Here is a 25,006-nt window from a genome sequence, read left to right as displayed (position 1 = left end):
GCTCCTCCCTCCAGCCATGCACTATAAGGGATAATGTACCCCCTACTGTAAATGATAAGGATATTAGCAGTCACTGAGGGGTTCTGTGCCCATATAAAGGCACAAGGCTGCAGGCTGAGTTATACAGGGAACTCTGAGTATCACTCATGTATTATAAGGGATAATGTACCCCCTACTGTAAATGATAAGGATATTAGCAGTCACTGAGGGGTTCTGTGCCCCCCATATAAAGGCACAAGGCTGCAGGCTGAGTTATACAGGGAACTCTGAGTATCACTCATGTATTATAAGGGATAATGTACCCCCTACTGTAAATGATAAGGATATTAGCAGTCACTGAGGGGTTCTGTGCCCCCCATATAAAGGCACAAGGCTGCAGGCTGAGTTATACAGGGAACTCTGAGTATCACTCATGTATTATAAGGGAAAATGTACCCCCTACTGTAAATGATAAGGATATTAGCAGTCACTGAGGGGTTCTGTGCCCATATAAAGGCACAAGGCTGCAGGCTGAGTTATACAGGGAACTCTGAGTATCACTCATGTATTATAAGGGATAATGTACCCCCTACTGTAAATGATAAGGATATTAGCAGTCAGGGGCAGGAAAGGGAAACAAAAACAGATCATTGTTGGAAAACTGAATATTTTCTTTAATAGAAAACAACAGAACTATTCATCTCTGTACAAAAAAAAAATAAAAATAAAAATCAGTAACTGTGCCAAGATGCCTTTAAAATGATTCCTATTTACAGCTGATATTATTACCGGCAGCACAAGAACATTATACATTACTAGCGGAACGGTACCAGTGGGTCCAATCCCGGAGCGGGGCGGCTGGGTCCAATCACATTCAGCCTCTTGCTTCTCAGCAAAACATGGAGCTGGGGCTCATTCTCTTATTAAACGGCCAATATAAGCATGGTGCTGCCCAAGTGCTTCCCATAGAACGTACATAGAACGTCTCTCACCCCCACAGGAATCCCAGACAGGAGATTTCGGCAGGGGGTGCAAAAACACCTTCAGGTTAACTTTCAGTATGTTATAGAATGCCCTATATTCAATTGGTCTTCATTTTTTATTTTGTATCGTTTTTGAATTATTTGCCTTCTTCTTCTGACTCTTTCCAGCTTTCAAATGGGGGGGTCACTGACCCCGGAACCCCAAAAACCGTTACTCTGTGAGACTACAATTGTATTCCTATTGTTACTTTATATTTTATCATATTATGTAGGCCCTTCTCTATTCATATTCCTTTGTCGCTTTCAAATCACTGCCTGGTTGCTAGGTTAACTGGACCCTAGCAACCAGATAGCTGCTCAAATTCCAAACGGCAGAGCTGCTGAACAAAAAGCTAAATAATTCAAAAACACGCAAAAAATACTAAAAGTTAGTGTAAAGGAGAACAACCCATGGAATCTATATGAAATAATTTCTGTTGGGTTTATTTACCCTTAACAACAGTCTCTGTATAAAGACTGCAGTTTAGGTGTCAGAACTCCCTCCCCAACTGCATCACTGCCATGATCGGGACTCTGGCATTGGTCCCTGAGCCCAGGGGGTGTGGCATTGGATAACCCACAGCCAAAGATGGCAGCCACTAAACCCACTGCCCAGCATTTCAGCTCCATGTAACCAATGGCAGGGATGCAATTGGAGGAGGAGTTTGCATGGGCCCCAATGCACTATTGGAGGGTACAAGCTGATGCCCCCTGTTACGAGGCATTAGGTTCACATTGGCAGCTGACTGCAATGTATTCCATGCGGCTCTGCAGCTGAAAATAAAAAAAAAAAAAAAAAAAAAAAAAAAAGGGGGTGGGGGGAGAATATTCCCACTCCCTAATTAATGCCCATACGTCATATATCACATTCTGAACCCCACAGAGCTTTATGTGAGAATGCTTCCATAGGCTCTTTTTATAAAATCCATCTCTGTTGGAGGTTTGTTTGCCTTTAAAGCAGTGCGGTCCAACTCCTTCCAATCAGGCGACATATTACATGGATTATATCAATATTATGATGTCATACATAGCAGTGTATGACTCCGGAAGGCAGACTGGGAGATATAAAAAATACCTTGGTGGCCACATCTGCCTTCTGGGCCATCTGGTTGGTCAGTTCTTCTTTAAAGGCAACATCTGCTTCACAAATAATTTTTTTCTTAACTATTTCCTGCTGCAAACAGCTCAGTCCTGCTGTTCGGACATTTCAAACCACTGACTGGTGCTGAAATCAGAGAAATTGCCTTCTGCTTTGGTGCAGCCTCCAGTTCTTGGCCGGGGAAGGAGTTTGTTTCAGCAGAAAATAAAATGAAGAAAGAATTAAGAAATAATAAAGTTTTGTGAAATAGATTTGTACTATCACAATAGTAAAGAGAATATGGGTGTGAGTACTGCAGAATGATAGTGTTATGCAGGGCAAGTAAATGGGAAATGGGGGCATTTTGCCCCTGCAGTACCCACATGTTCCCACTAGGTGGGGATATTCTCATTTAGTCTCTTTTACTCAATCAGCTCAATGTGCAAAGTGCTTCATTAGGACACATTGTGATGAGTGTGGCATGAACAGGGCGCTGGCATTAGATTGGCTGGATGCAACTTAGTTGTGAGTGTTGACGCAACCCACTAAGGGAGCACTGGAAGTAACAGCTTCTGATTGGCCGGTGTTGTTTCCAGGGTTCCGCTGCGTTGGTGCGTCCTGTACTGTGCAGATTTTCAGAGCAGCTTAACGGGCGCATTGGGGTTCGCCCTGAGGGGTGTGTGTAGGTGCAAGTGCCTTTGGTAATAATCTTAGCACTTTACACTTGCGCTAATAAATGAGCCCCCCCCGGGACCCCCCAAACATTGTATTGTGGTACAGGCTGCGTTCTTTGCTTTTTTTCCGTCCCATAACGGTTACACGGGATCTTCAGCAGAATGACGGGAACCCTTCAGACGGCCTGTGCGTGCCGCATCCTGGATGGGGGAATTGCCCCGTGGTACTGCTTGGTCCAGTCGATGGGTTGACTTTTGATCAGTCCAAAACATTGGCAGTGAAAGAAATCGGCGAGGTTCTGGAGGCAGCCCCGGCTGTTTTGAAAGAAAGAAATGATCATTAGAAATGTCAATCAACCCTTTCTCCTTGTAGAGTGTAAGCTCTTTTGGGCAGGGCTCCCTTCCCCTCCTGTATCGGTTACTGATTGCTTTATATGTTACTCCTTGTAGAGTGTAAGCTCTTTTGGGCAGGGCTCTCTTCCCCTCCTGTATCGGTTATTGGTTGCTTTATATGTTACTCCTTGTAGAGTGTAAGCTCTTTTGGGCAGGGCTCCCTTCCCCTCCTGTATCGGTTACTGATTGCTTTATATGTTACTCCTTGTAGAGTGTAAGCTCTTTTGGGCAGGGCTCTCTTCCCCATCTGTATCGGTTATTGATTGCTTTATATGTTACTCCTTGTAGAGTGTAAGCTCTTTTGGGCAGGGCTCCCTTCCCCATCTGTATCGGTTACTGATTGCTTTATATGTTACTCCTTGTAGAGTGTAAGCTCTTTTGGGCAGGGCTCCCTTCCCCTCCTGTATCGGTTACTGATTGCTTTATATGTTACTCCTTGTAGAGTGTAAGCTCTTTTGGGCAGGGCTCTCTTCCCCTCCTGTATTGGTTACTGATTGCTTTATATGTTACTCCTTGTAGAGTGTAAGCTCTTTTGGGCAGGGCTCCCTTCCCCTCCTGTATCAGTTACTGATTGCTTTATATGCTACTCCTTGTAGAGTGTAAGCTCTTTTGGGCAGGGCTCTCTTCCCCTCCTGTATCGGTTACTGATTGCTTTATATGTTACTCCTTGTAGAGTGTAAGCTCTTTTGGGCAGGGCTCCCTTCCCCTCCTGTATCAGTTACTGATTGCTTTATATGCTACTCCTTGTAGAGTGTAAGCTCTTTTGGGCAGGGCTCCCTTCCCCTCCTGTATCGGTTACTGATTGCTTTATATGTTACTCCTTGTAGAGTGTAAGCTCTTTGGGGCAGGGCTCCCTTCCCCTCTTGTATCGGTTACTGATTGCTTTATATGTTACTCCTTGTAGAGTGTAAGCTCTTTTGGGCAGGGCTCCCTTCCCCTCCTGTATCGGTTATTGGTTGCTTTATATGTTACTCTGTATGCCCAATGTATGTAACCCACTTATTGTACAGCGCTGCGGGGTATGTTGGCGCTTTATAAATAAATGTTAATAATAATAATAATAATAATGTTTCAAGGAAAAGCTATAGAGAAGCAGCAGGAAGCGGGCCCCCTAGTGGTGGAACTGCAGAACCTGATTCTGACTCTCCTTGGGGCATAAACAAATCGAAACTTCTGCAAGGTTTTATTAACAATTTTAATGCCACATAATACCCCCCCCCCATCACTCACTTGAATGGAGTCCTTCTCAGCGAGACTTGATGCTTTAAATGGCGGTTCTGTACCTGAAGGCTGATCCGCTCCTGAGTTGTGAGACCGAGGAAAGAGATCTAAAAGGTAGAGAGAGAAGGTTAAGAACCAGTGGCAGTAGCCTCGGTTGGTTTAGGTTCTGTGAGCATGTAGATATATTGGTTACCAGGGCTGCTGCCCTTAGCAACCAGGACTCTCTGACTGGGCAGATAGGAAATGCTGCAAGGTGCTAGTGTGTCTCTCTCACCTGGAACAGCTGCACGAGCAGCATGAGGGTGGCCCAGACGGTGAAGGCGCTGACGAGGCAGAAGATGTACAGAACCCACGGGGAGCAGTTAACGATCTGACTCAGCGTTGCCCAGATCCCGTCCTTCCTGCTGCCCATACCACAGTGATCCGACCAATCTAAATACCAGACACAAACTTAAAATCTTCAGAGGAACATGGCAAATAATTTTACTAAGGGTTGGGAAACCCCGGGCCCCACAGTTATACTACACTGTGCAACTCCCAGCATGCTCTGCAAGAAGGTGACTCATAATATGGGGAGCAGAAAGGAAGTGGCCCAGCAATACAGAACCTTGTGGCCCCAATATCAGGGGTTGGGGGGGGGGGGGCACAGACCTCTGGCTGTTGTTCAACTGCAGCTCTAAGCCCCCATGTACATAGTCCCCTTGTTCCCCCAAGAGGCAGTGCTGATGCTGGGAGCCAAGGTCAAATGCCCTTCGCAAAGCAGCCTATCAGCATGGCGCACTTACACAAAGTCGGACTGGGGGTATGCGGGCCCACCGGGGCTGCCATCCCAGGGCCCCCACACACCCCCAGGAGCCCCCACCGCACGCACATGCCCCTTGCAGTGGCCCTTCTCCCTCCCCCTGAGCATGCATAAGTAAAGACTATCGGGGGAGGGAGGCCAGCTGGGATCGGGTCTGGGTTGGCGGGGCCCAATGGGTTCTTTCCTGGTGTCCCGCTGGCCCAGTCCGACCCTGCACTTACATACAGACGTGGCACTTACATACAGACGTGGCACTTACATACAGACGTGGCACTTACATACAGACGTGGCACTTACACACAGACGTGGCACTTACACACAGACGTGGCACTTACACACAGACGTGGCACTTACACACAGACGTGGCACTTACACACAGACGTGGCACTTACATACAGACGTGGCACTTACATACAGACGTGGCACTTACATACAGACGTGGCACTTACACACAGACGTGGCACTTACATACAGACGTGGCACTTACATACAGACGTGGCACTTACATACAGACGTGGCACTTACATACAGACGTGGCATAGATCATCCAGTTTCCAACCACTGCCAGTGAGGCAAGGAAAAGCACAAAGAAATGCTGGTTACCGGCACCTGTGGGAAACAGCAAAATCCTATGATTTTATTCTCCTGGGTCAGTGACCCCCATTTAAAAGTTGAAAATAAGAGGAAGGCAAATAATTCAAAACTATTAAGAATGAAGACCAACTGAAAAGTTGCTAAGAATAGGCCATTTTATGATATACTAAACATTAGCCTAAAGGTGTAGCACCCCTTTAACTGCCCCTGAAGTCGGTGCTGTGGTCACGGCAGTTGCAGCCATAAAGCGAGACCCCCGAGGTCAATCATTAGAAGGTGCCTCTCCATGATTGGATAAGGGGATGACTTACCGATGCACTGGCCGGTCCACACGCAGTGCTGGTCAAACCTGGCCACGCAGGAGTTGCAGGCATGACAGTGCATGGATCTGAGGGGTTTCTTCACCTGGTGGGGGAAACATGAGCCAAAGGTAAGAATAAAACAAACACATGGAGGCGCTATCATACACTCCCTCTGATTGGTTATCAAGTAGCCTCCTAAGCAAATGTAACGCCCAACCTCACGTGAGGGGGACGCTGGGGGGCTTAGATTAGGGTACCTGGTACAATGATTCCTACCCAACAAGCAATGAGAGAGGAATCAGCTTCCATGGATCAGAGAGTCACAAGCAAGCCCCGCCCCCTCTATGGCATCATGGGTTCCACCTACAAACAGGAAGTGATGTAGAAACATCTTACCAAACAGGAAGTGCAGAACAGCCGGGCATCCAAACATCCAGCTTCAGCCAGGGTAATAATGGTCTAGAATACAGGAAACGGGTAAAAAAAAAAAAAAATTATATTGTAGACAGACAGACAGTTGCATAAGACAGACAGACATACAGATTTGTAGTTTGCAGCCAGTGGTTTGAGTGAGAGACTGGGATATGAATAGGGGAGGGGCTGAATACATAGATGAGTAATAAAAAGTAACAATAACAATACAATTGTAGCTTGAAGTGATTCTGCTGCCAGGGTCGGTGACCCCCATTTGAAATTTGGTAAGAGGCAGAAGGGGGCAAATAATTAAAAAACTATAATAAAAAAAAATGAAGACTAATTGAAAAGTTGCTAATAGGTCATTCTATAACATGCTACAAAATGTAATGTGAACTGCCCCTTTAAGGAACGCCTCAATTAATCTGTAACAGCGGAGGTTTTACTGGAAACTTCCCCAGGTCCAGATCCAGACAAACAAAATGGTCTAGATCTAGAATGATCCAGAATGACTGGACTGTTCCTATTAGAACTCCATGAATATTGCCCCCATTTCCTTGCCCTGCACCAGTTTTCCTATAGAATAAATCTAGCCTAATAAAATAAAGGCAAACTAAAACCTGCTAATAAATAAATATGTTGGACTTTCCCTTAATGGCAGTCAGGGATCAGGAGTTTGGGCCAAAGCATGTAGCCCATTTCCCAGGCCTCTGAATTCTCTGGAACCAGGGGAGTCTCTCCTGCTGAAGACCCCAATATATCCACTTTCTCTTCTGGACCCCACAAATGATCCCAGAACCATATGAAAGCCCCAGAATAATGACCGGACTGCCCCCATGGCACAAACACAAGGTTCCGCTCACCTGCCTGGACTCCTCCTCAGACGACTTTATGTACCCGGGATCGGTGCACCACGTCTTGTAGAAGAAGTAGAAAAGCAGCAACATGCTGATAATAAAGGGCAACTGGAACGCCACCCGCGCCAAGCGTAAGCCTCGCGTTAAGGAAACAAAACAGAGCAATGGATAACCGCTATCACTGACAATCTGCAGCTGTACTACAAATCCCAGCATCCCCTGCAGCCATAAGCTCAGCCAAGGAAAAGGATATCTGGCAGGAAGTAGATAAACCACGTCAGGAACATCCAGAAGATGCAGCAGCTGAAGATGATGGCGGGGAGCGACCTCTGGCTCTTACAGCCAATGAAACGCCTGGAAAAGGAGCAGAAGGAAAAGAGAAATAAGGTGTCAGTGGCACTAAAGGAAGCAGAATATAAAAACATCCTGTATTGGGCCACGCAGGTAAGTGCCAGCTATTGGGCCAGGGAATGACCGTACAGGTATACGGATGCCTATACACCTCACCTTATTTTATTCAAATAATTCTAATTTTTAAAAATGGCTTCCCTTTCTCTGTGATTTCCGCTAAGCTGGTGAATCCAAACTGGGGGCAAAAGGATCCCTATTGGGTTTATTTAACATTTAAATGCCTTAAGTTATGGAGATCCAAATTATGGAAAGATCAATTTTGTGGGAAACCCCAGGTCCTAAGGATTCTGGATAATAGATCCTGTACCTCTTCCCTAAATGCAGGGTTGGACTGGGCCGGTGGGGCACTTGGGAAAAAGCTGGTGGGCCCCTGTCTTTATGGGTCTCCTGGCCCCACAGATACAGTTTCTGCCAACTATAGGCGCCGGCGCATCTCCCCTGCAGGGCGGAGGTGCGGTATATGGTGGGGGGAGGAGTATGATGTTGCTACTGGGGTGGGGGGCCCCCCCAAGTCAGCAGCCCCGGTGGGCTCTGGACATCTCAGTCTAAATGCTTTTATGCACATTGGGGGTGGAGCCAGGTACAAGATGGCTGAACAAGGCTTACCTGGCAAAGAGCTGCGAGCCGGCAGTCACCAGAGCCAAGAGAGTCCCCTTTAGCAGCCAGGAGTCTGTGTTCATATCCAGGACGTAGCCCACGGCCCAGATGATCAGCAGGACCATGAGAGTAACGAAGGTGATCTGCAGAGGGAACCCAATTGGACACCATCAGACCCAACATGCACAGAACCATAATGATAACTCCGCCCACTACACATACAGCCTCGCTGAGCATGATGGGGGTTTGGGTTATTCACAGACATAAGGGATCCGCAGCCGCCGGGTCCCATTCGCCTCACCTCGTATCTCTGCAGAGCCTTCATTATGCGCGAGCTGCGCCGGGATCTCATTTGGGCCTCGCTGGCGAGTATATGCACAGTCAGCCGATTTCTGGTCTGCCGGGCGATCTCCAGCGGGGTCTCACCCTAATGGTACAAGATGTCCGGGGGTTTATGGCCTCTTACAAATAAAACCCACATTCTGAGAAATTCCATATACAGCAGGAAAATAAACCTCTGCCAAATGGGACGGTATCCCTTTAATTACCGTAATTACTGTAGTTTGTGCACAGACATAGCAGAGCCATATTTCCTCTATGCAAAAAAAAAAAAATTGTTGCCAGGCAACGCTTAGTGCCAGTCCTGGCTGGGTTCAATAGGCTAAAGGGTTATCGGCAAACTGTCGGGCATCCTAAAGGGCAGCCACTGACGCTATGCCCGCCAAATGGTAGAACAGTTTCTTAAAGGGTAACTACACCCCTAAACTGAACAGATCTCTACAGATATAGATGACATAAATTGCTTTTGGATATAAATAAAGCAAAGGGGTTAACTTTTAGTATGATGTAGAGAGTAATATTCTGAAAAAAATTGCAATTGGTCTTCATTTTTTATTATTTGTAGTTTTTTTTTTTTTTTTTTAATTATTTCAGTTTTTGTTCAGCAATTCAAAGTTTCAAAGCTTATCTGGTTGCTAGGGTTCAAATTACCTTAGCAACCAGGGAGAGGTTTAAATGACTGGTATATATATAGGAGAGGTTACCACTACCCACAATAAATGTTTTGCAGTAAACCTGCTGAAGCTTTTTTCCTATTTTTTGAATTTTTACAATAAATAGGGGAGGGGCTGAATAGAAAGATAAGGAATAAAAAGTAACAATAACAATAAAACTGGAGCCTCACAGAGCAATAGGGTTTGGTTGCCGGGGTCAGTGACCCCCATTTGAAAGTTGGAAAGATAATGAAGACCAATTGAAAAGTTGCTAATTCTATAGGAATAGGGGAGGGGCTGAATAGAAAGATAAGGAATAAAAAGTAACAATAACAGTAAAACTGGAGCCTCACAGAGCAATAGGGTTTGGCTGCCGGGGTCAGTGACCCCCATTTGAAAGTTGGAAAGATAATGAAGACCAATTGAAAAGTTGCTAATTCTATAGGAATAGGGGAGGGGCTGAATAGAAAGATAAGGAATAAAAAGTAACAATAACAGTAAAACTGGAGCCTCACAGAGCAATAGGGTTTGGCTGCCGGGGTCACTGACCCCCATTTGAAAGCTACAAGAAGTGTAAAGAAGGCAAATAATTCAAAAACTATAAGTAATAGATAATGAAGACCAATTGAAATATTGCTAAGAACAGGCCATTCTATAACATACTAAGTTAAATTAAAGGTGAACCTCCCCTTTAAAAAGCAAGTTGATCACTTAACCCTTTCCTCTTTGCTTTTGGAATTTAAACTTCATGTTTGACAGGCAAATAACACCCCCCTGCACCCTCACCTTGGCATTCACGGCATCCAAGTTAGATCCGGCTTCCAGCAGCAGATCCACTGCGTTAGCGTTGCCCGACGTGACTGCCCAGTGCAGAGCGGTATTGCGGTGAACTTTGTCTGCGGCGTGAATGGATGGGTTCAGCTTTAGCAGGAAGTTAGTGGGCTCCATACTGTGCAAATACAGAGAAAATAAACTTATGGCAGTTAATTGGGCTGTGGGGTTACAGCACTGTACTGAACTGTAAGGAATGTTCTGGGCACACAATAAGCTGTACCCCCATACTGTACTGTCTAAGGGAAACACTATGGCACCCCCTACCCATATGTATAAATACAAATATACAGAGAAGGAATGTTCTGGGCACACAATAAGCTGTACCCCCATACTGTACTGTCTAAGGGAAACACTATGGCACCCCCTACCCATATGTATAAATACAAATATACAGAGAAGGAATGTTCTGGGCACACAATAAGCTGTACCCCCATACTGTACTGTCTAAGGGAAACACTATGGCACCCCCTACCCATATGTATAAATACAAATATACAGAGAGGGAATGTTCTGGGCACACAATAAGCTGTACCCCCATACTGTACTGTCTAAGGGAAACACTATGGCACCCCCTACCCATATGTATAAATACAAATATACAGAGAAGGAATGTTCTGGGCACACAATAAGCTGTACCCCCATACTGTACTGTCTAAGGGAAACACTATGGCACCCCCTACCCATATGTATAAATACAAATATACAGAGAAGGAATGTTCTGGGCACACAATAAGCTGTACCCCCATACTGTACTGTCTAAGGGAAACACTATGGCACCCCCTACCCATATGTATAAATACAAATATACAGAGAAGGAATGTTCTGGGCACACAATAAGCTGTACCCCCATACTGTACTGTCTAAGGGAAACACTATGGCACCCCCTACCCATATGTATAAATACAAATATACAGAGAAGGAATGTTCTGGGCACACAATAAGCTGTACCCCCATACTGTACTGTCTAAGGGAAACACTATGGCACCCCCTACCCATATGTATAAATACAAATATACAGAGAAGGAATGTTCTGGGCACACAATAAGCTGTACCCCCATACTGTACTGTCTAAGGGAAACACTATGGCACCCCCTACCCATATGTATAAATACAAATATACAGAGAGGGAATGTTCTGGGCACACAATAAGCTGTACCCCCATACTGTTCTGTCTAAGGCAGGGGTAGGGAACCTATGGCTCGGGAGCCAGATGTGGCTCTTTTGATGGCTGCATCTGGCTCACTGACAAATCTTTAATAAAAAAAATAACGGGGGACATGGCCTGCGCTCGGCGGATAGAAGACACGTTCTAAGCCTTAGAACACGTCTTCTATCTGCCGAGCGCAGGCCATGGCCTCCTCTGCATCGCATCCGGCATCCTTGGGACCCACCCTACCTTGCCCCGCAGCATCCGCGGCCAAACATATTGTATCTCTCACGGAACTACATTTTAAAATATGTGGTACTTATGGCTCTCTCAGCCAAAAAGGTTCCCGACCCCTGGTCTAAGGGAAACACTATGGCTCCTCCTACCCATATGTATAAATACAAATATACAGAGAGGGAATGTTCTGGGCACACAATAAGCTGTACCCCCATACTGTACTGTCTAAGGGAAACACTATGGCACCCCCTACCCATATGTATAAATACAAATATACAGAGAAGGAATGTTCTGGGCACACAATAAGCTGTACCCCCATACTGTACTGTCTAAGGGAAACACTATGGCACCCCCTACCCATATGTATAAATACAAATATACAGAGAGGGAATGTTCTGGGCACACAATAAGCTGTACCCCCATACTGTACTGTCTAAGGGAAACACTATGGCACCCCCTACCCATATGTATAAATACAAATATACAGAGAAGGAATGTTCTGGGCACACAATAAGCTGTACCCCATACTGTACTGTCTAAGGGAAACACTATGGCACCCCCTACCCATATGTATAAATACAAATATACAGAGAAGGAATGTTCTGGGCACACAATAAGCTGTACCCCCATACTGTACTGTCTAAGGGAAACACTATGGCACCCCCTACCCATATGTATAAATACAAATATACAGAGAAGGAATGTTCTGGGCACACAATAAGCTGTACCCCCATACTGTACTGTCTAAGGGAAACACTATGGCACCCCCTACCCATATGTATAAATACAAATATACAGAGAAGGAATGTTCTGGGCACACAATACGCTGTACCCCCATACTGTACTGTCTAAGGGAAACACTATGGCACCCCCTACCCATATGTATAAATACAAATATACAGAGAAGGAATGTTCTGGGCACACAATAAGCTGTACCCCCATACTGTACTGTCTAAGGGAAACACTATGGCACCCCCTACCCATATGTATAAATACAAATATACAGAGAGGGAATGTTCTGGGCACACAATAAGCTGTACCCCCATACTGTTCTGTCTAAGGCAGGGGTAGGGAACCTATGGCTCGGGAGCCAGATGTGGCTCTTTTGATGGCTGCATCTGGCTCACTGACAAATCTTTAATAAAAAAATAACGGGGGACATGGCCTGCGCTCGGCGGATAGAAGACACGTTCTAAGCCTTAGAACACGTCTTCTATCTGCCGAGCGCAGGCCATGGCCTCCTCTGCATCGCATCCGGCATCCTTGGGACCCACCCTACCTTGCCCCGCAGCATCCGCGGCCAAACATATTGTATCTCTCACGGAACTACATTTTAAAATATGTGGTACTTATGGCTCTCTCAGCCAAAAAGGTTCCCGACCCCTGGTCTAAGGGAAACACTATGGCTCCTCCTACCCATATGTATAAATACAAATATACAGAGAGGGAATGTTCTGGGCACACAATAAGCTGTACCCCCATACTGTACTGTCTAAGGGAAACACTATGGCACCCCCTACCCATATGTATAAATACAAATATACAGAGAAGGAATGTTCTGGGCACACAATAAGCTGTACCCCCATACTGTACTGTCTAAGGGAAACACTATGGCACCCCCTACCCATATGTATAAATACAAATATACAGAGAAGGAATGTTCTGGGCACACAATAAGCTGTACCCCCATACTGTACTGTCTAAGGGAAACACTATGGCACCCCATACCCATATGTATAAATACAAATATACAGAGAAGGAATGTTCTGGGCACACAATAAGCTGTACCCCCATACTGTACTGTCTAAGGGAAACACTATGGCACCTCCTACCCATATGTATAAATACAAATATACAGAGAGGGAATGTTCTGGGCACACAATAAGCTGTACCCCCATACTGTACTGTCTAAGGGAAACACTATGGCACCCCCTACCCATATGTATAAATACAAATATACAGAGAAGGAATGTTCTGGGCACACAATAAGCTGTACCCCCATACTGTACTGTCTAAGGGAAACACTATGGCACCTCCTACCCATATGTATAAATACAAATATACAGAGAAGGAATGTTCTGGGCACACAATAAGCTGTACCCCCATACTGTACTGTCTAAGGGAAACACTATGGCACCCCCTACCCATATGTATAAATACAAATATACAGAGAAGGAATGTTCTGGGCACACAATAAGCTGTACCCCCATACTGTACTGTCTAAGGGAAACACTATGGCACCTCCTACCCATATGTATAAATACAAATATACAGAGAAGGAATGTTCTGGGCACACAATAAGCTGTACCCCCATACTGTACTGTCTAAGGGAAACACTATGGCACCCCCTACCCATATGTATAAATACAAATATACAGAGAAGGAATGTTCTGGGCACACAATAAGCTGTACCCCCATACTGTACTGTCTAAGGGAAAAACTATGGCACCCCCTACCCATATGTATAAATACAAATATACAGAGAGGGAATGTTCTGGGCACACAATAAGCTGTACCCCCATACTGTTCTGTCTAAGGCAGGGGTAGGGAACCTATGGCTCGGGAGCCAGATGTGGCTCTTTTGATGGCTGCATCTGGCTCACTGACAAATCTTTAATAAAAAAAATAACGGGGGACATGGCCTGCGCTCGGCGGATAGAAGACACGTTCTAAGCCTTAGAACACGTCTTCTATCTGCCGAGCGCAGGCCATGGCCTCCTCTGCATCGCATCCGGCATCCTTGGGACCCACCCTACCTTGCCCCGCAGCATCCGCGGCCAAACATATTGTATCTCTCACGGAACTACATTTTAAAATATGTGGTACTTATGGCTCTCTCAGCCAAAAAGGTTCCCGACCCCTGGTCTAAGGGAAACACTATGGCTCCTCCTACCCATATGTATAAATACAAATATACAGAGAGGGAATGTTCTGGGCACACAATAAGCTGTACCCCCATACTGTACTGTCTAAGGGAAACACTATGGCACCCCCTACCCATATGTATAAATACAAATATACAGAGAAGGAATGTTCTGGGCACACAATAAGCTGTACCCCCATACTGTACTGTCTAAGGGAAACACTATGGCACCCCCTACCCATATGTATAAATACAAATATACAGAGAAGGAATGTTCTGGGCACACAATAAGCTGTACCCCCATACTGTACTGTCTAAGGGAAACACTATGGCACCCCATACCCATATGTATAAATACAAATATACAGAGAAGGAATGTTCTGGGCACACAATAAGCTGTACCCCCATACTGTACTGTCTAAGGGAAACACTATGGCACCTCCTACCCATATGTATAAATACAAATATACAGAGAGGGAATGTTCTGGGCACACAATAAGCTGTACCCCCATACTGTACTGTCTAAGGGAAACACTATGGCACCCCCTACCCATATGTATAAATACAAATATACAGAGAAGGAATGTTCTGGGCCACACAATAAGCTGTACCCCCATACTGTACTGTCTAAGGGAAACACTATGGCACCTCCTACCCATATGTATAAATACAAATATACAGAGAAGGAATGTTCTGGGCACACAATAAGCTGTACCCCCATACTGTACTGTCTAAGGGAAACACTATGGCACCCCCTACCCATATGTATAAATACAAATATACAGAGAAGGAATGTTCTGGGCACACAATAAGCTGTACCCCCATACTGTACTGTCTAAGGGAAACACTATGGCACCTCCTACCCATATGTATAAATACAAATATACAGAGAAGGAATGTTCTGGGCACACAATAAGCTGTACCCCCATACTGTACTGTCTAAGGGAAACACTATGGCACCTCCTACCCATATGTATAAATACAAATATACAGAGAAGGAATGTTCTGGGCACACAATAAGCTGTACCCCCATACTGTTCTGTCTAAGGCAGGGGTAGGGAACCTATGGCTCGGGAGCCAGATGTGGCTCTTTTGATGGCTGCATCTGGCTCACTGACAAATCTTTAATAAAAAAAATAACGGGGGACATGGCCTGCGCTCGGCGGATAGAAGACACGTTCTAAGCCTTAGAACACGTCTTCTATCTGCCGAGCGCAGGCCATGGCCTCCTCTGCATCGCATCCGGCATCCTTGGGACCCACCCTACCTTGCCCCGCAGCATCCGCGGCCAAACATATTGTATCTCTCACGGAACTACATTTTAAAATATGTGGTACTTATGGCTCTCTCAGCCAAAAAGGTTCCCGACCCCTGGTCTAAGGGAAACACTATGGCTCCTCCTACCCATATGTATAAATACAAATATACAGAGAGGGAATGTTCTGGGCACACAATAAGCTGTACCCCCATACTGTACTGTCTAAGGGAAACACTATGGCACCCCCTACCCATATGTATAAATACAAATATACAGAGAAGGAATGTTCTGGGCACACAATAAGCTGTACCCCCATACTGTACTCTCTAAGGGAAACACTATGGCACCTCCTACCCATATGTATAAATACAAATATACAGAGAAGGAATGTTCTGGGCACACAATAAGCTGTACCCCCATACTGTACTGTCTAAGGGAAACACTATGGCACCTCCTACCCATATGTATAAATACAAATATACAGAGAGGGAATGTTAGACGGTACCTGCTGTACTATACAGATAAGATAGCAGCAACAGCAAACAAAAGCAGAATAAGGAGCTACTATACCCTTTGCTTTCACAACTGCCTTTAGATACAGTTTCTATTGTGATGCTGGACTGTATCCAGGACTCTCTGATCCTTAACTTCCCATCAATACTGGTTATGGGCATTTGCCAAGGTTAATGCTGAACACATTGCATTTGTCTAATCGAAAAAGAGGATTACAATAGTGTATAATGTATATTATTCCCCTGCTGTGCTGGATCCTATACATTCAGTAACAGTATAACTGGGCAGATTCAGCCTTGCCCTAACTGCCACTGTTGCTGGTCACAACCTGCCTCTTCCCATAACAAAGCCTTCCCGCAATCTCACCATCTTCTGTTTGCCCAACTGGCTGCCTCTGGTATGCACTGATAGTGCCATTGGTGGGGGAAAGGTAAATAGCAGCATTGGGCCGCAGGCCGTACCTACCCAATGATTCTGTGGGCGGAGAGCATGAGAGGAGTCATTCCGTTCATATCCGGGGAGTCTATGCTCTGAAACAGACACAGATAGAAGCTGAAATTAGCAACATATTTATCCCATGATAAATGTGAGGGGGGGGGGATCCATTGTGCAAAAGAATATTCATATACATATTCACCCAAAACCTCACCCCAGGCTGGGGGTCAAGGTGGCCTTTGTGGTGTATCAAAGATAGCAAAAGGCCCTACTCCCCAATTCTCAACTTAGCTGGCATTCAGGCTACTCCCACCCCAGCACTACTCCCACCCCCGGCAGTGTATTGCCCTTACCTGCCCCAGAGGCAAAGTGTATTGCCCTTACCTGCCCCAGAGGCAAAGTGTATTGCCCTTACCTGCCCCAGAGGCAAAGTGTATTGCCCTTACCTGCCCCAGAGGCAAAGTGTATTGCCCTTACCTGCCCCAGAGGCAAAGTGTATTGCCCTTACCTGCCCCAGAGGCAAAGTGTATTGCCCTTACCTGCCCCAGAGGCAAAGTGTATTGCCCTTACCTGCCCCAGAGGGCAAAGTGTATTGCCCTTACCTGCTCCAGAGGCAAAGTGTATTGCCCTTACCTGCTCCAGAGGCAAGTGTATTGCCCTACTGCCCCAGAGGCAAAGTGTATTGCCCTTACCTGCCCCAGAGGCAAAGTGTATTGCCCTTACCTGCCCCAGAGGCAAAGTGTATTGCCCTTACCTGCCCCAGAGGCAAAGTGTATTGCCCTTACCTGCCCCAGAGGCAAAGTGTATTGCCCTTACCTGCCCCAGAGGCAAAGTGTGTTGCCCTTACCTGCCCCAGAGGCAAAGTGTGTTGCCCTTACCTGCCCCAGAGGCAAAGTGTGTTGCCCTTACCTGCCCTTTGGACACCAGATACGCAATAATAGGCAGATGCTGGAACAGTACTGCCAAATGGACGCTACTGTAACCTTCGCCATCGATCAGAGTCGGATCAGCACCGCACTTTATCAGCAGAATGACCATTTGTAGGTGACCTTGTCTGGGTGAGAACAAAGTTGTAAAGTTGAGTTAACTTTTAGTATGAGGTAGAGAGAAATATTCTGAGAGAATTTGCAATTGGTCTTCATTTTTTATTATTTGTAGTTTTTTTAGTTTCATTTTCAGTTCAGAAGCTCTCCAGTGTGGAGTTTCAGCAGCTATTTGGTTGCTAGGGTGCAAGATACCTTAGCAACCAGTGAGTGGTTTAGATGAGAGATTGGTATATAAATAGGAGAGGCCTGAATAGAAAAGAAAGTTACAAAAAATAACAATAACAATAAAACTGAAGCCTCACAGAGCAATAGGTTTTGGCTGCTGGGGTCAGTGACCCCTGCACAGAGTTGGAAGAAGAAGGCAAATAATTCAAAAACTATAACAAATAAATAAAGAAGACCAATTGAAAAGTTGCTTAGAATTGGCAATTCTGTAACATACGTAATGGTGGACTACCCCTGTAATACTACAGCTTGGCAAGTACCTTATGGCCCAATGAAGCGGCGTAGAGTTCAAAGTCCCGCCCAGCTGATCCACGATGGCTCCTTTGGAGATGAAATACCTGCGCGAGACACGGGACACTCAGTTACCTGCAGAGTTGGCTTCTGATGCACAGTGGGACCAGCATTCCGTGTGGCCAGTGATATACGCTGCCCATTAGATACATCAGGCCCAATATCTGTACATGGGTTCAGCCCCAGAGCACTTACTTGACAAGCTCCAGTCTGTTATTAATTGCGGCCCAGTGAAGCAGAGTCACGTTCTCCTTGTCTGGCTGCCTGACATCATATCCTGCATCCACCAACTCCCTGCACCTCTCCAGCATGCCGTGCCTGTAGGGGAGACACTTGTACTTAGGGTGCGGGCCTCCAATGGAAAACAACAGATAACAAGAAGCACTTGGGTTGGCAGTTTGTAGCACTGTGGAATGATGGGAGTTGGGGGTACACACGGGCATTCGGGCATTCAGCCATTCTATATAGAAACTAATAAGGTATTGTATCCAGGGCTGCCATCAGGGGGGTACGGAGGTATTCCAGTTAGGGGCCCAGTGGCAGTGCAATTTGTGGGGGGTACGGGGTATTCCAGTTAGGGGCCCAGTGGCAGTGCAATTTGTGGGGGGTACGGGGTATTCCAGTTAGGGGCCCAGTGGCAGTGCAATTTATGGGGGGGTATGGGGTATTCCAGTTAGGGGCCCAGTGGCAGTGCAATTTGTGGGGATACGGGGTATTCCAGTTAGGGGCCCAGTGGCAGTGCAATTTGTGGGGGGTACGGGTATTCCAGTTAGGGGCCCAGTGGCAGTGCAATTTGTGGGGGGTACGGGGTATTCCAGTTAGGGGCCCAGTGGCAGTGCAAATTTGTGGGGGGTACGGGTATTCCAGTTAGGGGCCCAGTGGCAGTGCAATTTGTGGGGGGGTACGGGGTATTCCAGTTAGGGGCCCAGTGGCAGTGCAATTTGTGGGGGGTAACGGGGTATTCCAGTTAGGGGCCCAGTGGCAGTGCAATTTGTGGGGGGTACGGGGTATTCCAGTTAGGGGCCCAGTGGCAGTGCAATTTGTGGGGGGGTACGGGGTATTCCAGTTAGGGGCCCAGTGGCAGTGCAATTTGTGGGGGGGTACGGGGTATTCCAGTTAGGGGCCCAGTGGCAGTGCAATTTGTGGGGGGTACGGGGTATTCCAGTTAGGGGCCCAGTGGCAGTGCAATTTGTGGGGGGGGTACGGGGTATTCCAGTTAGGGGCCCAGTGGCAGTGCAATTTGTGGGGGGGTACGGGGTATTCCAGTTAGGGGCCCAGTGGCAGTGCAATTTGTGGGGGGGTACGGGGTATTCCAGTTAGGGCCCAGTGGCAGTGCAATTTATGGGGGGGTACGGGGTATTCCAGTTAGGGGCCCAGTGGCAGTGCAATTTGTGGGGGGTACGGGGTATTCCAGTTAGGGGCCCAGTGGCAGTGCAATTTGTGGGGGGTTACGAGGTATTCCAGTTAGGGGGCCCAGTGGCAGTACAATTTGTGGGGGGTACGGGGTATTCCAGTTAGGGGCCAATGGCAGTGCAATTTGTGGGGGGTATGGGGTATTCCAGTTAGGGGCCCAGTGGCAGTGCAATTTGTGGGGGGTACGGGGTATTCCAGTTAGGGGCCCAGTGGCAGTGCAATTTGTGGGGGGTATTCCAGTTAGGGGCCCAGTGGCAGTGCAATTTGTGGGGGGTACGGGGTATTCCAGTTAGGGGCCCAGTGGCAGTGCAATTTGTGGGGGGTACGAGGTATTCCAGTTAGGGGCCCAGTGGCAGTACAATTTGTGGGGGGTACGGGGTATTCCAGTTAGGGGCCAATGGCAGTGCAATTTGTGGGGGGTACGGGGTATTCCAGTTAGGGGCCCAGTGGCAGTGCAATTTGTGGGGGGTATGGGGTATTCCAGTTAGGGGCCCAGTGGCAGTGCAATTTGTGGGGTTTATAAGGGAGTGGCCCCGTTCTACTTGGGGCCAGGGGCTGATAACTTTACAGTATGGGGCCACATAATTACTAGTCCTGGTCTTATTAACCAATATGCACTTACTGTGTGGCTTTAACAATATCCCAGTTACTGTAGTCTTCGGCCACGTGCGGCACTGCTGCTTTCTCCTCCTCGGTGCCGCCATGGTGGTGGTGGCTGTGCTGGTGGCTGTGTCCGTGGGGCAGTTTACACTGTAAGAAATGAAATGCAACGGATGAACAAAGCAGAACGGCCCCCTGTACCCCCCCCACCCGCGGGTGCAATCAGTGCTGAGTTGGGAATAATACCTGTACAACAAGCAGATATCAATGTACCCTCCCTAAGCCTTTGTTTTACCCTTAGCAGCAGCTTAGGCACCCAACTGCCCTCTGAGCTGGGCCCATGCCAACTTGAAGGTCTCCTGGGGCAAGTGGGTTGGTGTCTTATATATTCCAGCCCTTAGTGGGCTGCCCCTCAGCGGGTAACAATGAGTGGGTGTTAGTTACTCATTAGTATTGACTCTCTGATCAGCAGCAATGATACCATTATACAGCAGTGCCCAACCCACAGTGCATATCTGATGCCCACACCCCGTCACTTTATGGGCCGCTGCCTGGGCAGCCTCTCGGTGTGGGACATGTTTCCTGTTGGTTTTGCTCTGATACAGTTACTGTTCTGCAAACTGCCCACTTACCCACCCCGCTGGCCTGGAAAAAGTTGAAACCCATAAGTCGGGACGGGACAGCAATATACTAGAGCTGAAGTGTAATTGGGTTCTGAGGCAAGAGAATGATCCAGAACATAAAATGAAACTTCCATCTGAATGACGGATAGATTGGGGTCTGGCTGAAGTTCTAACTTGCACCCAATAGAGAGACAGAAACAAGCACTTTATGCTCAAAATCCAACCAATGCGGGTAAATTAAATTAGTTCTGTAAGGAATATTGGGCTGAATTCCTCGGTTGGGATTGAGTTTGAGCAGGGCTGGTTGCACTCAGGCTGGGCCTTTTTAGCGTTGTTGGACCCCTCTTCCCCCAGCCCGTTTCCCCCGAGCCCCCAAACGACAGACTGAGCGCCAGACTAGCGGTGTATTTAGTGCACTGTGGGTAGGACTTGCGCCTGTGGGTATGGGCCGGTGGGACACAGGGGTCAATATTAGCTTTTTACCCCCTCCACCTTCCTGTACTGCCCCCTCCTGGTTTGTGTCAACATCACTTATGGTTTGTGTTGCCATCACTCCTGGTTTAAAGGGGAAGTTCAAATGGTCACTGACCCCGGCAGCCAAACCCTATTGCTCTGTGAGGCTCCAGTTTTATTGTTATTGTTACTTTGTATTCCTTATCTTTCTATTCAGCCCCTCCCCTATTCATATACCAGTCTCTCATTCAAACCACTCCCTGGTTGCTAAGGTCATTTGAGCCCTAGCAACAGGATAACTGACCCCGGCAGCCAAAACCTATTGCTCTGTGAGGCTCCAGTTTTATTGTTATTGTTACTTTTTATTCCTTATCTTTCTATTCAGCCCCCCTCCTGTTCTTATACCAGTCTCTCATTAAAACCACTCCCTGGTTGCTAAGGTAATCTTAATCCTAACAACCTAATAGCTGCTGACTCTCCAAGATGGAGAGCTGCCGAACAAAAACCAAAACAATTCAAAAACTAGAATAAAAAAAATGAAGACCAATTGCAAATTGTCTCAGAATATTACTCTCTAGATCATACTAAAAGTTAACCCAAAGGTGACCAACCCCTTTATTGGTGGGTTACGATCAGATTTGCAGGTTAGTGGGTAAAAAGGAGGGTTGAGGTTCCAGAAATTGGACCCATGCAAGACCCAAGACTCTTGGGCACAGAGGGCGACATCAAGTACTTTGGACTCCGAGGAAACACAGGCACCTTGGGAAGTGCCATATTTTCAGGCAACTATCAGAAAGAATTCAGTGGGGGCACTTTAAGCGCCATGTGATTGGGCAACTTAAAGGGGTGGTTAACCTTTGAGTTAACGTTTAGTATGGTTTAGAGAGTGATATTCTGAGACAATTTGCAATTGGTCTTCATTGTTCATTATTTTTTAGTTTTTTTATGTATTTAGCAGCTCTCCAGTTTGTAGTTTCAGCATGTATCTGGTTGCTAGGGCCCAAATTACCTTAGCAACTAGGGAGTGGTTTAAATAAGAAATAGACGAGGACCTGAATAGAATAATAAGGAATAAAAAGTACCAACAACAGGAAGGTGGCCCCCATTTGAAAAGCTGCAATGAGTTAGAAGAAGGCGGCAAATAATTTAAAAACTATAAAAAATAAATACTGAGCACCAATTGAAAAGTTGTTTACAACTGGCCATTCTATAACATACTAAGAGTTAACTTAAAGGTATACCACCTCTTTAACAACACAATGTTCAGAGCACCCCATAAACAGCCAGAATGTAATATTACCCAGCAGGCATTGAAGCCGCAGAGCAACGGAGCCAAAGCGGATGCTGTTTCCAGGCAACTGTTTGTTTAGTGCCAACCCTGTGCCAACCAATGCTTTGGGATACATGAACTGGAAATGCAGGTATAACTGCCTATTTGCCCGGCGATTCACGGCGGCGGTGAGTTCCGGCCCGGGGCAGGAATGACCCACAACTGATGCTGCATAAGAATCACCATGATAAATACCCCAATAAAGGTACCAATTGGCCAAGGGAGGGCGAGTTGGCAGCCAATATCTGCCTCTGTCTCCTAATGCACCTGCCCCCCAGGTTGCCAAAGAACTGCCGTATTTAGCCCACTATTGCCTGCTCTATTGGCCTATATATTGGCCTGGGGTCTAAGGATTTCTGGTGGGCCCCTGGGGTCCCAGTCCGACACTGGAGAAAGCCCATATAAGTACATATACAGATATACATAAGTACATATAAGTACATATACATAATATACATAATACATAATATACATAAGTACATATACAGAAAAAAAAATAATACATTTTCCCTAGTCTGACGCCGGACCCAATACCGCTAAGGGGGTGGGACTACTTCTCACAGCAGATTCCTAGACTTTACTGTGCATGAACCAATGAGAGGGGGGGGGGTCACTAGTGCCTATAGCAAACACAGCCAGGGCCGCTGCTCCCTATAAGCAGAGTATGCAGTCTGCATAGGGCACCAACTCCCAGGGGGGCACCATCCCAGCTGCTCAAAAAAAAAATTGTTTTTATATATTATAACATACCCCCCAACACTGTCCCGCCGGTTTTTATAGCGCATCCCGCTGTCCCGGATAGTTCAATCAATGTCCCGCATTGACAGCGAGATGCGCTGGCTGTACCCTACCATCGGCTTCTTCTGCTGCTCTGCAACTTGTGCGGCGGTGACAGGCCCTTTTATAAGGTTGCGCCCCGTGGTACGTGTGATGTCATACGCATTGGGCGCAACCTTATAAAAGGGGCCTGTGCCTGTCGCTGCCGCGAAAGGAGCAGAGCCGCAGAAGAAGGAGCGGCTGTGTGTGGGGCTACTGTCTATGGGGGCTATTGGGGGCACTGTGTGTGGGGCTACTGTCTATGGGGGCTATTGGGGGCACTGTGTGTGGGGCTACTGTCTATGGGGGCTATTGGGGGCACTGTGTGTGGGGCTACTGTCTATGGGGGCTATTGGGGGCACTGTGTGTGGGGCTACTGTCTATGGGGGCTATTGGGGGCACTGTGTGTGGGGCTACTGTCTATGGGGGCTATTGGGGGCACTGTGTGTGGGGCTACTGTCTATGGGGGCTATTGGGGCACTGTGTGTGGGGCTACTGTCTATGGGGGCTATTGGGGGCACTGTGTGTGGGGCTACTGTCTATGGGGGCTATTGGGGGCACTGTGTGTGGGGCTACTGTCTATGGGGGCTATTGGGGGCACTGTGTGTGGGGCTACGGTCTATGGGGGCTATTGGGGGCACTGTGTGTGGGGCTACTGTCTATGGGGGCTATTGGGGGCACTGTGTGTGGGGCCCCTATAGTAGGTGTTTTTTTATATTTTTACTTGCGTAATATTTGGGGGAGGGGGCACAAAAGTACATTTCTGCTTAGGGCACCCATTTGGCCAGCAGCGGCCCTGAACACAGCGCTAATACAGGTCTAATTGGGCCGGTCGGTCATTAATAAAACGAAACTGTCGGCCCAAAGGCAAAAGTACCGGATCAGATCTCACTAAATGATTGGCCCTTCTAGTAAATAGAGTCGATCCATTCCTGGCACTTCTATCAGTGATCTACTCCCCATTAGTAACCGCCCAGACTGGTTTGTCTCCCTCAGGATAAGGATTAGAGTTAAACCAGTGGCTGATTTCCCCTTTATTCCCATAGAAAGAGAAACCCCCCAGTAACTCCCAGGATCCCCATATACACACATACACTTACGGTCTGCACAAACCCATCTCAGTAAGGAGCACTTACCGGGGAGCTCATCATCTCTCACTTGCTGTAATTCTCCCACAGACTTCCTCCTTGTGCGCTTCGCACCGCTTCTTCCTGGTTACTAGACACACCCACGCACCCGATTGGTCGAATAACTCGAAACTTACTACAAGCGTACGAGACTGGCAGCGCTACATCCTAGTTACCGGACACGCCTACTGACTTCCATTGAACTTATAGCTTCTGTGGCGCTCCCATTGGCTGAGGCACTTCCTGGTAACGTGACTAAGCCTCCCTCTCATTGGCCGAGTTACTTGTAGTTAAACTTATTAGCGCATCGATTGGTCACACGCAAACACGCAACTGCGCACTGATTGGCCATTGTGGTGCCTGTTAATAAACGTCTACGATGTGATTGGCCACAAGTCCACATGAGTAATTATGTAGTTGAACCTGTTTCCCTACCCTCTTGCTATTGCGCAGTTGAAT

The 25,006-nt window shown here is 47.0% G+C and overlaps 1 protein-coding gene across 1 annotated transcript; it reads right to left on the bottom strand.

Annotated features, from left to right (window-relative positions):
• Positions 1-628: 628 nt before the first annotated feature.
• On the bottom strand, positions 629-24,737 carry zdhhc13 (zinc finger DHHC-type containing 13). The gene is made up of 17 exons (XM_002942834.5): positions 24,557-24,737; positions 20,221-20,348; positions 18,381-18,503; positions 18,155-18,232; positions 17,533-17,677; positions 16,654-16,718; positions 10,123-10,285; positions 8,646-8,771; positions 8,354-8,487; positions 7,590-7,690; positions 7,343-7,467; positions 6,462-6,524; positions 6,075-6,168; positions 5,695-5,778; positions 4,642-4,799; positions 4,377-4,474; positions 629-3,068 (listed from the first exon to the last, which is right to left on the bottom strand). Exons 1-17 carry the CDS (start codon positions 24,569-24,571, stop codon positions 2,930-2,932), a joined length of 1,839 nt encoding a protein of 612 aa, XP_002942880.3. The 5' UTR covers positions 24,572-24,737; the 3' UTR covers positions 629-2,929.
• Positions 24,738-25,006: the final 269 nt, after the last annotated feature.

Source organism: Xenopus tropicalis, chromosome 4 (genome assembly GCF_000004195.4).
Source record: "Xenopus tropicalis strain Nigerian chromosome 4, UCB_Xtro_10.0, whole genome shotgun sequence".
NCBI lineage: Eukaryota > Metazoa > Chordata > Amphibia > Anura > Pipidae > Xenopus > Xenopus tropicalis.
Note: the sequence above shows the minus strand (reverse complement) of the source record. Positions and strands in the feature narration are given on the sequence as shown.

Coding starts and splice junctions, on each gene's coding strand:
- zdhhc13 (XM_002942834.5), bottom strand. Junction 10,286..16,653: donor TCCGCCCACAGAATCATTGG/GTAGGTACGGCC, acceptor GTATTTGCACAG/TATGGAGCCCACTAACTTCC. Junction 8,772..10,122: donor TGGATGCCGTGAATGCCAAG/GTGAGGGTGCAG, acceptor TTGTACCATTAG/GGTGAGACCCCGCTGGAGAT.